General features: G+C 38.0%; 1 protein-coding gene across 1 annotated transcript in view; it reads right to left on the minus strand.

The window, feature by feature from the left end:
* Window positions 1–13,259, minus strand: part of CARMIL1 (capping protein regulator and myosin 1 linker 1) — a 197,409-nt gene that overhangs the window by 77,869 nt on the left and 106,281 nt on the right. The window contains exons 12-17 of the mRNA XM_035896936.1: window positions 12,259–12,345; window positions 8,422–8,525; window positions 7,160–7,237; window positions 6,968–7,044; window positions 5,950–6,054; window positions 1,129–1,198 (exon numbers count right to left, since the gene is read on the minus strand). Of these exons, the coding sequence (XP_035752829.1) occupies window positions 1,129–1,198; window positions 5,950–6,054; window positions 6,968–7,044; window positions 7,160–7,237; window positions 8,422–8,525; window positions 12,259–12,345 (521 nt within the window). The remainder of the gene's footprint in view (window positions 1–1,128; window positions 1,199–5,949; window positions 6,055–6,967; window positions 7,045–7,159; window positions 7,238–8,421; window positions 8,526–12,258; window positions 12,346–13,259) is intronic.

Here is a 13,259-nt window from a genome sequence, read left to right on the forward strand (position 1 = left end):
ATTTACATGTAATGCTCTTCAAAGTAATAGCATCTTTTAAAAAGTATAAAATATCAAAACAAGCTATGAAATGCATTCACAATGATTTGGTTTTTTCTTTGTAAGTAAATCTGTGCACATTCCAAAAGCAATTGACCATGAACCTAAAGCAAGGATTACTGCACCTCAACATGTTCATCAAATTGCATGCTTCCTACTTAAAGGGAAACCATTGCATTTGAGAGGCACTTCCAGAGCAGTTAATACTCAGGTGATGGACTTGGAAAGATCTGCTTAATGAGTGAGAGGATTTCTTTGCAGCTTAAAAAGGAAAAGGTGGCCGTTCAGCTACAGAAGGCCAAAGCTGGTTCGAGTTGTTTTTGGCAAAAGTCCAAACAGTTCTCTGTGTAACTTGGCCTCACTGGCTCCCCAGGGTCTTGGCTGATCTTTTGTCCTAAGTTGTAGACATGCAGGTATCATCCTGCAAGAGTACAGACAATCCTGAGAAACAAAGTGCACAGCAAAGCACAGAGAGAAGCAAGAGGAACAAGATAAAGCAAATCAAGCTGCCACAACTGCTTTTATTTATTCTTCAGATATTTAAAGCCATTTGCAGAGTACCTCTTAAAGTAATGGCATGCTTCAATCAACTTTTACCAAAGGCCCCTGTTGGCCTGAATCGATTAATTGATTAGGAAAGCAGAATTCCTCCAAGGTTAGAAAGCAAGCCTGCAGAAGAGGAAGCATGTCTCTGGTTTTGAAGGAAGAGAATCAAACCACAGACATGCCTTCAGGGCATGCAGCTTCCTGTGACCCATTCAAATTTGGGCTCCTTGGAAAGTCCTGCTGCAGGGTCCTGTGTAATCACAGCACCAGAAAGCAGAAGCTGCCAAGCAGCAAACAGTGCGCTGGCTCAGTATCTAGAACAGCTACACTGCAAGGAGGGTTTTGCCAAATCAGGTGCTTTGAACCTCTTAGGATGATGCTGTAAGACACAGCAGCTGATTTTTACCATAACCACTTCTCCGAGTTCTACCTTTCCCGCAACTTTTAACTACAGAGGAAGAATGTCTTGCCAAGTGGATTTCACGGGAACTCTAATTCCACATCATTGCATCTTTTGAACACATCCTGATAAATATTCCTTACCTCACAGCTACTGAGATCTAAAGACACCTCCTTCAGATTGTGATTACAAGCCAGGCCTAATAAAAGCGCTCTGAAAAAGATCAATTTTAGAACCATTTAAAAAAAAAAAAAAAAAAGGCAGCTTTACATCATCATCATAATCTAAGTGATCACAGGTTAATACACCTATAATGCAAAGAACCATTTCAAAACAAAACCACACCAGCTGAGCAGTTATTTCTTAAATGACAATGGCAGCACAAACCTGCCATGCTTAGAACACTCCAGCAGCTTCAAAAACTGCAGGGATGCGAGGCTAATAAAGAAATTGTAACGCTAATGCTACATTGACATTTAATAACATTGAGGTGAATTTTCTTCAACATTTGCCCGCAAAGAGCATGAAATGATTACAAAAGGAGTGCTGTGTTGTACAACCATATTAACTCTCTGATATTCCAAAAATTGTGGAAAAAATGGGTGGTTTAACATATGCAAGACGCAGTGCAGCCAGCCGTTTCAGCCAGGCGCAGTGCCCGTAACACTCAAATGCTGGATCGTGTTCAAGTATCACACAATTCTCAACTTATGCAACCCAATAAATATTTACAGATTTCAAAATCATATTCGTAGACAATGGTATCCTTTGTCTTTAGGCAGAATGGTAGAGGAGTGTTGCAATGATTGATTGTGATTTTCATAAATCCACCTTTAAAGCCTTACAAAAGTTTGTTTCCACAGATAAAAGTTAGTGTTAATATCACATCTGTATTATGACTGTCAAATCACAAAGCACAACCGTATGTGTCTTGGAGAAGGGGCAAACATAACCCGTGTATACCTTATAGTATGCTTAGACTAGATACTGGTCTGAATTAGTAATTGAACAGAGAAACAGAAGGACTTCCTCCCCAAACTTCATTTCAGCCAAACGCAAGCTAACAGAATCCAGACTGCTGATACATGGAGATAAAAACCAATCCATTTTGCTGGGCCGCCTGCCTATACACTCACTATGCAAGTAGTGTGTAAAAGCCACATTTAAAATGTGTGCGCCCCAGGAACGTTTTTCATTTAGACATATTTATATCTGCCCTGCAGGTATAAATGTTAATCAAACCTTTGCTGTTAACAAAGGCAAATATCTTGTGCTTATTTACTACTTAAGCTATTAATATGCAGACTTTGAAAAAAAACCAAAAAACCATTAAAGCTCTGCAACAGTTTTTACAAATTTTTAGACGATCCTTGTCTGTATTTGCTTTCCAAACATGCTTTTGTTCAAAGTTAGTCTGGCTGATGATAACTTTGCAAAGAACTTCCTAAACATTTTGAGGCAGCCTAAAAACACAGTGGAACCATAAAAAAATGCAGATTAAAAAAAGAGACAGTGCTGCTTCAAATGTACTCTCTTCAGATGAAGAAAAAAGGATTGGGTTTTCTCCCTAACCTCTTTCCTATAAACTCATCCTAAAAAAAAAAAATAAATCTCATGATTTCTCAATTCTTTGTCATGAAAAATCACCAGCATTCAAAGGCACTGAAGGCAGACATATTATAATTATACTTAGCCAATATGTTTAAATCACACACACGGCAATACATGGAAAGGTCTTGTCAACTGTGGTACATGCAGAATGCAAGAATTGGCCTTGTAATTAGCATTTGCATGAGAAGCATATCAAAAATTTGTCTTGTTGTAGGCACCAAGAGATCAAAATACAACTTTTGGCAATGTCTGTAAAGGAACAAGAACGCCAACATACACTTAAAGAAGGAAAAGAGAGTATAAACTCCTTCACTCAGTTTAAAAAAAAGAGCAAGCTGTGATGGAACATAACAGTATTAGCAACTATATTAGCTATGTACAAGAACTAAAAGCACCCTTTCCCCACCCACTATGTGGCATCCTCACAGTACAGCTTTATTAGCTAATATCTTCACTGAAAGGCTCGACTTTATTAACGGGTGTCCATCACTGTACAAGCAAGTTCACCTCCTTCCCTGAGCACACTGATTAACCAGTATCTTTAAACTCTCTGAGTTGGCATATGCGATTAAACATACCACAGCTGTTGATCTAAAGGAAGTTGGTAAGAAAGAAATCAAATAACAATTAACCAGAGGAATTTGGGACTCAGGGTGTCACATATCTGCATTTCATCTATAATTTTTTCTGTAGGCAGGGTTGATCTTGAATCACACATCCATTTCTGTGTCCTCTGGTTCATGGACACAACTTCTCCGTTGTCACAGGACAGTTCCAAGGCCCACATTGTCAAAAGCTCTTGATCAAAGATGCCAGAAAAGTACTATGATCCTACACTATGTCATTTTTATTTTTCCTTCTAGAAATCATCCTTCATATGCTACTGAAATCTTGGCAATGACAAATAAGTCTGTCTGAGAAAAGATGTTTCCATCTTCTTGGCTTTAAAAAAATCCTATGATCTTGATGGTTCTGTAAAAGTTTTGTAATGTCTTACAAAGTTAAGACCAAAAGGCTAAGCAGCTGCCCCAGGATACAGCACATCCTCAGTCCCTTTAATACCAGATTAACTTCCACAGGATGCTTGTCAAGTGTATTCGTCAAGCCATACAGGGTTTGAGAGGAAAAGCAAGGTGTACTGCAGATCATAGTGCTGTACTGCTGTGAAACACACTCAGCTCAGACTGAAGAAAAAACTTGGGTCAGAGAAAAAGCACATTGAGGAAACTACCAAAAACTATTAAGGGCTCTGTCCTGTCTCCTAGGCAGAGGCGAACACTGCCATCAGAACAAAATAAAAGAAGCCCATGCCAAAATGCCAGCCAGCTAAGAGTGGCATGGACACTCTGAGACCATCCGTGTCCAGCTGGACTTTGGACAGATGCTCGTTTCTGGAGCTGCCTGTGCTGGCAAAAATTGTTACTGCTGTCAGCTCATCCTACGCTACCCATCACTGCCTCTTTGCTTCCACCAACACCAGTCATGCAAGTAACTCCCTCTAACCCAATTCAGTCAAATTGAGCCAGATTAGCTTAAACATTATCAACACAGCAGGTTTTTGCTAATACAGATCACTTTGGCTGAAAAGGACCAGGAAGATCTCTTTTGCTGCACAGCTGGCAGATCAAGGGGTCACAAGTATTTGGGATAAATTAGTACAGTAACATCTTCCATGAGCACAGACAATTGTAGAGCACCTGCCAAAACTCCTCACACCCCAGGAGATACTCGACATGCCAAAGAGAAGAGCTAAATATGAACCTTAGTGTTTGGGGTTTGTCACCTTTCCTAATCTGTGTAGATATATTCAATGTCTCACAGCATTCTTTTATTCCTGTAGCACTGATAAGATTGTCTTGCGTATTAGTCACATACATCCTCCATTCTTCTTGTTTCTTTAAATATAGCTACCTGTTGCCCTCCACCACAGAATCAATAGCCCTAAATTAATCAGAATCAACCAGTGTGTTTCTCAATATTCACCTTCTGTTTGAAAACACATCAGTACCATACCTTCCTAATCTTAGCAAAGTCTAGCAAGACAGCAACCAAGAGCATCACAAAGAACGGTGAAAGATCAGAGCTAAAATTATAGGCTCCTGCAGCTGAGTATTGATTTCAATCCAGTGCATCTTACTTAAGCATCATATTGTACTGTCCTCTCTGATGCCAAATTGCACTAAGAAAAAACATCCCAAAACAATGTACACTACCCTTTGCTGCATGGCTCTTGTCACTTTTCTCTCCCTTTGCTTCCCACAGATTGCATCAAAAGCTTTCCATCTAGTATTTGCTAACTTCTCTTTACACCCCACACCTCCGATATTGCGATCAACTCTATTCATTAGCTACTCCCTTGCTGAGCTACTGCCCACTTCCCTTCCCTCTTCTCCCTCAGGAGGCAGGCTCCCAACCACACCAACACATACACATAAATATCTGTGTCCAGATTAGGATTTCGGAGGCGAGTTCCCCAAAATGGTTAGTGAACATGTCTGGATATCTACTACAGATAGGGTTATGTATGTTTTAATGCACAGTAGCTAGCAAGCTGACAACTCTGGCAAGAGCCCTTTCTTTAATTTAGTCCAATAAACAGGAGGATTCTGGATCGCAGAATGACCTATCTAGAGTAGACCTATCTATCTAGACCTATCTTGACTTTAAAATACACCTTTAAATTTTATGTGCGGAAAGTTCACCACAGTTCAAAATTGCACATGTCACAGGAAGGGTGACACAGTGCTACACAATTTCCCTCAGCCTGCATTAGGCTGTAAGAGGAGTTTCTCTCCAGTGTTCAGTAGGCAATGGAGTAGTACCCAATCCACACCACCAGAACCTGTTAGCCACTGGGTGGGTGACATATAGCACAGAGATGTATTGCACGTAGCATTCCTAGAAGTTGCTCGTCTCTTCTCCCAAAAGGAGGTCATAGCTCTGTGCAATAGGCTTCTCCCAAGTACTGCAATAGTTTGTTTCACAATGGCTGTCGCAATACCACAGCCTCAAAGGAATGGCGCTTACACAAGTACATAATCCCATTTTACTGTGAAGCAAAGTTTTGTTTGTAAGCCACAAAGTAAGAAATGTATCACAAAAAACGTTGATGGAACTTAAACAGCTGTGACTTTCCCACAGAACAAAATATGATTAATGGTCTCAACTGTGAGATGGAAACAACGTTTCTTGAATGTGTGATCATTATGAAACTCACTCTTGCAGTATCAATAATGTACAATGGGGAAAAAAAAAAAAAGCAAAATCCTTTCCCTTTCATTTTTAATACAAGGCACTCACATAATAACAATGCAAACTAGGTTTTAGGCAACAGGAGAAAATGAAATTCTTACTTTAGAGGCTCAGGAGGGAGTTTAGTTCCCGAAAGATTAATCTGCATCAAAGCAAGTGAGCTGCTGAAAAACTGTTTGAAGGAGGGAGGGACTTCTTTTCCTTTTCTGTAAATAAACAAATTTGTTAAGAAGTAGCACCTAGACACCCTTCATTCCAATAAATATGAGCACAAGCCATCAGAACTGTAATCATCTTTCACATGTTTAATTTGCTCTACCTTCAACAGCTCTGTAATCAGTGGCTCTCAATTAGCTTAGAAATAGAATGTCATCAAAATGTTGATTCAACAAACAATCCTCAGCATTGCACTGCTGCACAGAAGACACTACTACCTAGCTTCTGTTAGCGAACCACAAAGAATGGTAATTTAGGTCTGGTTAATAGTGAACAAACTTATGTCTTATGAGTAGAAGATAAAACATCAATGTTACAAAAACCCTGAAATTGCCTTTTCACCACTAGAAATTACTCAATGCTGGAGTAGCTTACCCCCAATTAGGTATCATCTCTGATATGGACCCAAGACACTGATTTGAAGAAAATGGAAGCTAACGTTAATATTTCCTGCAATGCAAGTATTCTACAAAGTCAATGTTCAGTCTCAAAGACTTTCAAAGGGACTTCCTCCCAAAAAAGGAAAAAAACCCACGCATTTGTAGCCATTATCAAATCATGAAAAATACAAACTTTAAAAACCAAATTTAAAGAGGAGTCACGTCAGTCAGACTTCAAAGCTTGACATTATGCCTCTTAGAGACAAAAGATATATATAGACTTTCTGCTGCATCAGTATCACAAAAAAAGTATTAGACAAGGCAGCTTATTTTACAGCCTTCTAGCAAAGAGCGGAAAGGGAAAGAAAATATTTTGCTTAGAATAAATAATACCTATTTCACAGAGATCTAAGATTTCTATAAAGTCTCAGATTTCCTCTTAAAAATGAAGGTACAATATGAGAGCAAGAAATTATAAAACAAAATATTGCAGGAGTTGAGAGTAATTACATTTAAATTATACCTGTGAGAAAAGAGAGTCCTAGAGAGGCTAAGGACAGCTAGATGCTGAAGACATCCACGAAGTAGGGCTCCACACACCTGGTTTAAAACAAGGAAGACTTATTTTACTTTATATTAACATAGAAAAGTACCTAGGGATAGAAGGTGGGGAATGTTTCCTTAGTATTTGAATCTTCACAAAAAACATCTTTACCATATCTAGCGCACACTCCGTGTTGGATAAATCCAGATGAACAAGGGCATTTGGCTGGGCCAAAAAATTGTACAGGCTCTATTATTAATGGAGAAAAAAAAGAATTATCCACATTAATTCTGATATTATGACACTGATTACTGGATCACTACTTCTCATTACATTTAGGCTTTTATTATAAAGTTGCACTACAAGAATTGTGTCTGAAACTTCTTTTCACCTAATCACTACAACCTGTTTCACTTTTGAAGGCTATCATTTTTTAAAACAGGAAAAAACGGTGTTCAGACTACAGCTAGCAAACATTACTCTTTGTAATTAACTTTTACAGCAAATGATAATTAATTTATTTAGAAATACGTTGGAATGTCACTCAAGTTGCTGTTACATTTCAGAAAGGCTAATTGGGTTGTAAGTTTAAGCCAGTCCCTTTAAGCATGAGGGAAGCAACCAGATTGCATCAGAAGCCCATGGTTATTTCTTAAGATCGGCAATGCATTAAACCTTTAAGGGAGAATACAGAACAGGTAACAAGATTTTAATATTGATGGCTCCAGTAACGCATAGACTATTTCATGCAAATGTTAGCTTATATAAAACTTCTTCCTATACACTGGTTTATTTTGGGCTTTTTTTAGTCTCAGAGAAACAACACAGAAAAATAAAAGTATGACCTAATTCACAGAAACGCAGAATGCTCAATTCCACATGAAATCCAGCCAAACAGAGCATGTTCAACATTTCTAAAATAGATTAATCTTTCTAAAAATTAGGTCATTTAGCCCCTATACCTACAGTGCAAGAAAGGTCCCTGCTTTAAAAATCCCTATGTTTGCTGGAGTTTATTTGAAATACTAAATAACAGGATTTCCTTACTCCTCTTGGAAAACTGTTCCACAGATTAAGAGATCTCAGTATTAATAATCCTTTTCTTTGAACCATCTCTCTCTCTGACACGCTAAGAAAAGCCCCACTTTTTGTACTTATGTCCCTTAAAATATTGTACGTAGACATCAGATTTAAGCAGTGCCTAAATGCTTTAAGCATGAACTAAAATTACGTGGATTCCTTTATTCATGTGGGGCAATTTAATTCTCTGACTACATAATGAAGAGTAGAGATCAAAACGTTATTTGTTACCCCTACTAGAACTGTACTGAAAATAAGGCAAAACCCAATCAAAACAAAATAGCTTTGCCCTTCTTTTAACAATAAATTAAAACATCCATTCATTAACTCACAAATGAGAAGAAAGTGCTTACTGAAAGATCATCACTGCGGAGCGCGTTCCCTGAGAGGTCAAGATACACGAGCGTGTTCGCAATCAGTGAGTTGGCACTCAATGACTGAGAAAGGCTATTCACCCCTGCCAAAAAAAGCAAAAAAAAAACCCCAACCCAAACAAACAAAAAAACATGTTAGTACCCAACTTAGCCAACTCTGGACAAAACAAGCCTGGACACTGCAAGTGCACAATTTCAGTGAGCACAGACATACATGAATGTTTAATGACCAGCTGTTACCACCACTGTACTGCAGCAGGAAGACAGATCACCAGGCAGATGCAAGACTCTTCCCTGCTGCAGTGTGCCCAGTTTTGCCTGGACCATGCTCCATCAGCTGCCCTGATAGAGCCACAGTGTGTTATAGGTCCTGGATCCAGGGAAGCAGACATTTTGGGAAGTCTGCATGGCTTTAACAGTGCAATCCCATTTTGAAACAGATTTTTAAAACAGATTTTACTCCATAATGTTAAGTCGGTGTCTTCTTGCAAACAATAATATTTAGATTAAAAGTATACGTGGAAGTAGATGAAAATATATGTGGAAGACGAAGTACATTACCAATTATAATTGCGAGAACTTCAAAAGAAACTGACAAGACACAGTAATTAAAAATATTTCAATTATGTATTTGCCTATTATTTCTATTATTATTATTACTATTTCAGAAAAATAGTTAAATAAAATATGAAGAGATGCATAAAGACTCTCAATTCTCTATCAGTACAAATGTATATTTTTCATATTAAAATTAAAAAGGTCACATTGGGAATAAACCAGTCAGAGCTTTCTCCCTCTACAATTCTTCAGCTTTTCCAAATACAAATTAGGATGTGGCTACTTACAGCAAATCTAACTTTCATCTGAGGGCTCTGTAGCTTATCACCAAGTTTTTAATTTATTGTAGAAGGCTACTGCTGCCTTTCAAGCAGTACATGCATGTGTTTCTTACATGTCTGTGTTTTCTAAGTGTCCAGCCAAAGCTATAAAGCGGGCACATGTTTTGATCTAGTACACAATTTTGGGCAATTTCTCAAAGCTACTCGTCAGTGAAACTGGACTGGCATTCAATGGATGGAACATGCTCATTCTTCAATTAAAAACTATTATGAAATGGATTTATCAGTGAGGATGTGGAGGAAGCAGTTAGCAAGCCACTGGAGACCAAAATACCCCACTTCAGCGCTTTGGTTTTCCAAGCTTCCAAACATTAAGTCTCCCACATTAGTAGTATGGCTCTTGGTTTCAGGAGGCTTTTAATACTGAAAAGAATTGAAGCACAGTGACATCTCTGCCAAGTCTCAAAACTTTTCCGTTGGGTGTAATTTTTCTTTTGTCTTAACACTGAATTGTTGAATCCACACCTTATCTGTAAAGGTAAACTGCAGACAAATACTTTTTGAAGGTCTGAAAGATCTAAAAGCCCTATTTAACCACTAGAGCTTATAGCTCTGGATTCACTTTTGTAAGTCTACTTAACAGCATTTATAAGCAACAAGAAGTAGAAATGAATGTAATGTACTGTCCACAATTCAGCATTTACTATCAAGAAACAATTTTGGGAATTCAGGAGCAGTGTCTGAGTCTGGGGAAGATGACGACCTATGAAGCAATCTGTAACATTGCTGCTCGTTTCATGTTTAAAAAGGGACAACTGCTCAACATCAGCCACATCACTGAAGGCAAGCAATGTGAATGAGGGATTTTTTTAATTAGCCTTTGACTCGGGCTCAGAAAAGCAAGCCCAATCTTTGAATGAGCGTACTAGAATTTTCCATTTAACCAGAATCTTCAAATCAATATATTTTTGTTTGAACTTCACCTACCTCATGCTATACTCTAACAGTAATCTCACTTTCATTTGCAGACAATCTTTCATGCTCTTTTACCACTCTCAGGAGGCTCAGAGTGTTAATAGCTCTCAGGAACTCTGAGATACACTATTTGAAGAAAGATCAGCTGGGAAGTTACCACCTGAACTTCACTGCTCAATCTTAGAAACTTATCTTGAATAGAAAGCATTTTTTAGATAAGGTCAAAACCAGTGAGGGATTGTACAGAATTTCTGAAATTGAAAAGCTCAAAATAAAAAAAATTAAAAGAAAAAAGAAAGGCTTTAAAAAAATCCGTGCACCTTGGAGTCTACTGAATCCAAGGTCTCCTCTAGACTTTCCCCGCAGAAAGCATTACAATATTCCCACCTCAATATTACAAGTTCAAAAATAGCCTCCCAATTTAAAACCAATTCAGTCCTGTCTTCTTAAGTTAAAGGAAAACTGGTTAAGAGAGACAGCTTTGCAGACAACTGAAGAGGTGAAGCTGAGTTTCTGCAGAACCTCTTATAACTAGAGGGTTATAAGAATTCCAATTTTAAGATATCACATATACTTTTTTAAGGAATTCTGAGGAGCTGCCATGGGACAATATTCATGGTGACATGTTACTCTCTGGTGAACAGAAAGTCATCACAATGCAGTCTGGGCTAGGATTCACGTGAGGTCACTATTAGACATACTGGAATATTTTTTCGGTGTGTGTTTAGAGATTGTCTTTAAAACTGCATTAAAAACCTTCCAAATTCTTTTCAGAACCTCAGAATTCATTTCTACTAAAAAAAGTTTTGTGGATGAACTTCATCAAGCTGGCATTTATTCTTTACAAATATGGAAGCGTAGCTAGAGTGTTCTCTTTGCTCAGTGATCACAAGCACTTGCTGAAATCCTTCAGAACGCATGAAGAAAAGCACAGGATGAATGAACATACCAGAACTGCATGAATTTCTGTCAAATTCATGGACATCTAATCTCGAGTACATGTGACATTAGTCAAGATTCTTAATCAATTGCTGGTCAACAAAAGTGGAGTTAGTGGGAGGAAAAAAGAAAATCCAGAGTTTAATAAAGTCTTTTCTAGAATAAACTCAAAAGAATTCCGGTTAGGTTTTACTGTTTACTTGAGCATAACAAGAGCTACAGAACACTCATAAAAAACCAACAAAAACCCCTTTTCCCCACCCATATGCCCCCAGGTCAACACTTAAAGCTTAGGAGAACACAGAATGTGCACTTCACAGAGCAATAATTAAAAGGATAAAAAGAACATGGCTCCTATCTGTTATCAACTAATGTCCCTTATAGACCATAACTCACTCATCTTTTCCAGGTCATCAACATCTGCAAAAAAGCTGCAATAATGCCAGTGCATTTTTTCTATTTTTAACACTCATATTCTATACAGGAGACCCTGGGTTTGTGCAGTCTGTTTAAGAGGTCAATGCATCTATCATTTGTAAAACAGCAACGCAAAAAACCTGAAAGCTTCTGACTTGTGTTTCAGTACTGTTATTGCTTTTAAAACAGACATACATTTCAATTATGATATAAAATTGGAAATGTGTAAATTATAAAACAAAGAAATCTTTACTCAGAACAAACCACTTAACAGCCATTGTCACACTTGGTTTCATAAAATAATGGCATGCAAAACATTCCCTACATATTTTTGCTTCAGACATCTTTTTGAAGCATATGCAAAACATATCATTTACACCAATTCTAAATTCAGTCTGCCTTTACAATACACGTTCAAGCCCAAAGCTTACAGAAGTAAGTAAGAGTTTTTCAAAGTGCTGAAGGGGACACAGAACCCAGCCCATGGTTCCGCAACCTAGGACTGCAAAAAGGCAGCTGTGCTGTTGAGCATACACATGTAAAACATTTACAGGATTAATTACTTTACAATCTGGTAACAAAAGGTATTATTGGGATGGAAGACCAAAACCTTTAGAACAGAAAAGGCATACTTATAAAAACATACCTTTAGGTGACAAGGAGGTTTTAGATAAATTTAGATGTTTCAGTCCCTTTGGAAGTTTGGCGAACTGGATGCTCAAAGATGACACGCCTATTGGAGGAGTGAAGAGAAAACGGACGTTTTCAGGTTAACTTCTCAATCTCAGGTTTTCCCAGCAATCCCACCAGGGGCAAACCACACTGGTGGAACTACAAGAGGAACTGCACTCACTGGAGGGGGGGGGGGGAAGGGCCAGAATGACCCTGTATTTTTATGACCATAAATCTTTGACATGACTGATGTAGTCAAGATCCCTTCTTTTCTAACCACTGAACAGATAGGGAACTTTGCTGTTAATGATCAATGAGCCACCTTAATTAGTTTAAAAGCTATATAATGCACACATGATTTTGAGAAGGAGTCAAAGGGTAGATATTATGTATGTCAAACAGTCAGCCCTTGGAAAATCTGGAAGCTTTATGGTTCAGCCAAAAAAAAAAAAAAAAAACCCCAACAAAACAACCAAAAAACAACCATAAAAAAAGAACAACAAATAAAGCCTCACAATGGTACTTCACATGAAACTTCAAGATATTTTTTCTTTTGAAAGGAAGGGCTGTCAAGGCAAGAGAGATATCCACATTAACTAACACTGCCCTCTTTTTCTGAGGTAAACCCTAAGAGCCTGAAACTTCCACTGAGTCGTAACAGCTGCTTAATTCCCTTACATTAGCCTGCAGGTTAACAGCCAGGACACAGGCTTGGAAATGCTACAACTGCTTGCGATCCCAAACAGTAAAAATCTATTAAGATGCTGACAAAAGACTGGACTACTTCAGCACAAATCCAACAAAAGAAAAAATAAAAAAGCACTTTTCATTAAAGCCCTTTCTCAGTATATCCAAGTTCCACACTCCATAAATTTGATCCCCCCATTTAATCAAAAGATTGAAATTTGATTAAGAGGGCACATCCTAAATAACAATGCAACCAATCCATGAAATATTTATTAGAGGAATAAATCA

Source organism: Egretta garzetta, unplaced genomic scaffold, assembly GCF_000687185.1.
Source record: "Egretta garzetta isolate BGI_Z169 unplaced genomic scaffold, ASM68718v1 scaffold126, whole genome shotgun sequence".
In the NCBI taxonomy this organism is placed as follows: domain Eukaryota; kingdom Metazoa; phylum Chordata; class Aves; order Pelecaniformes; family Ardeidae; genus Egretta; species Egretta garzetta.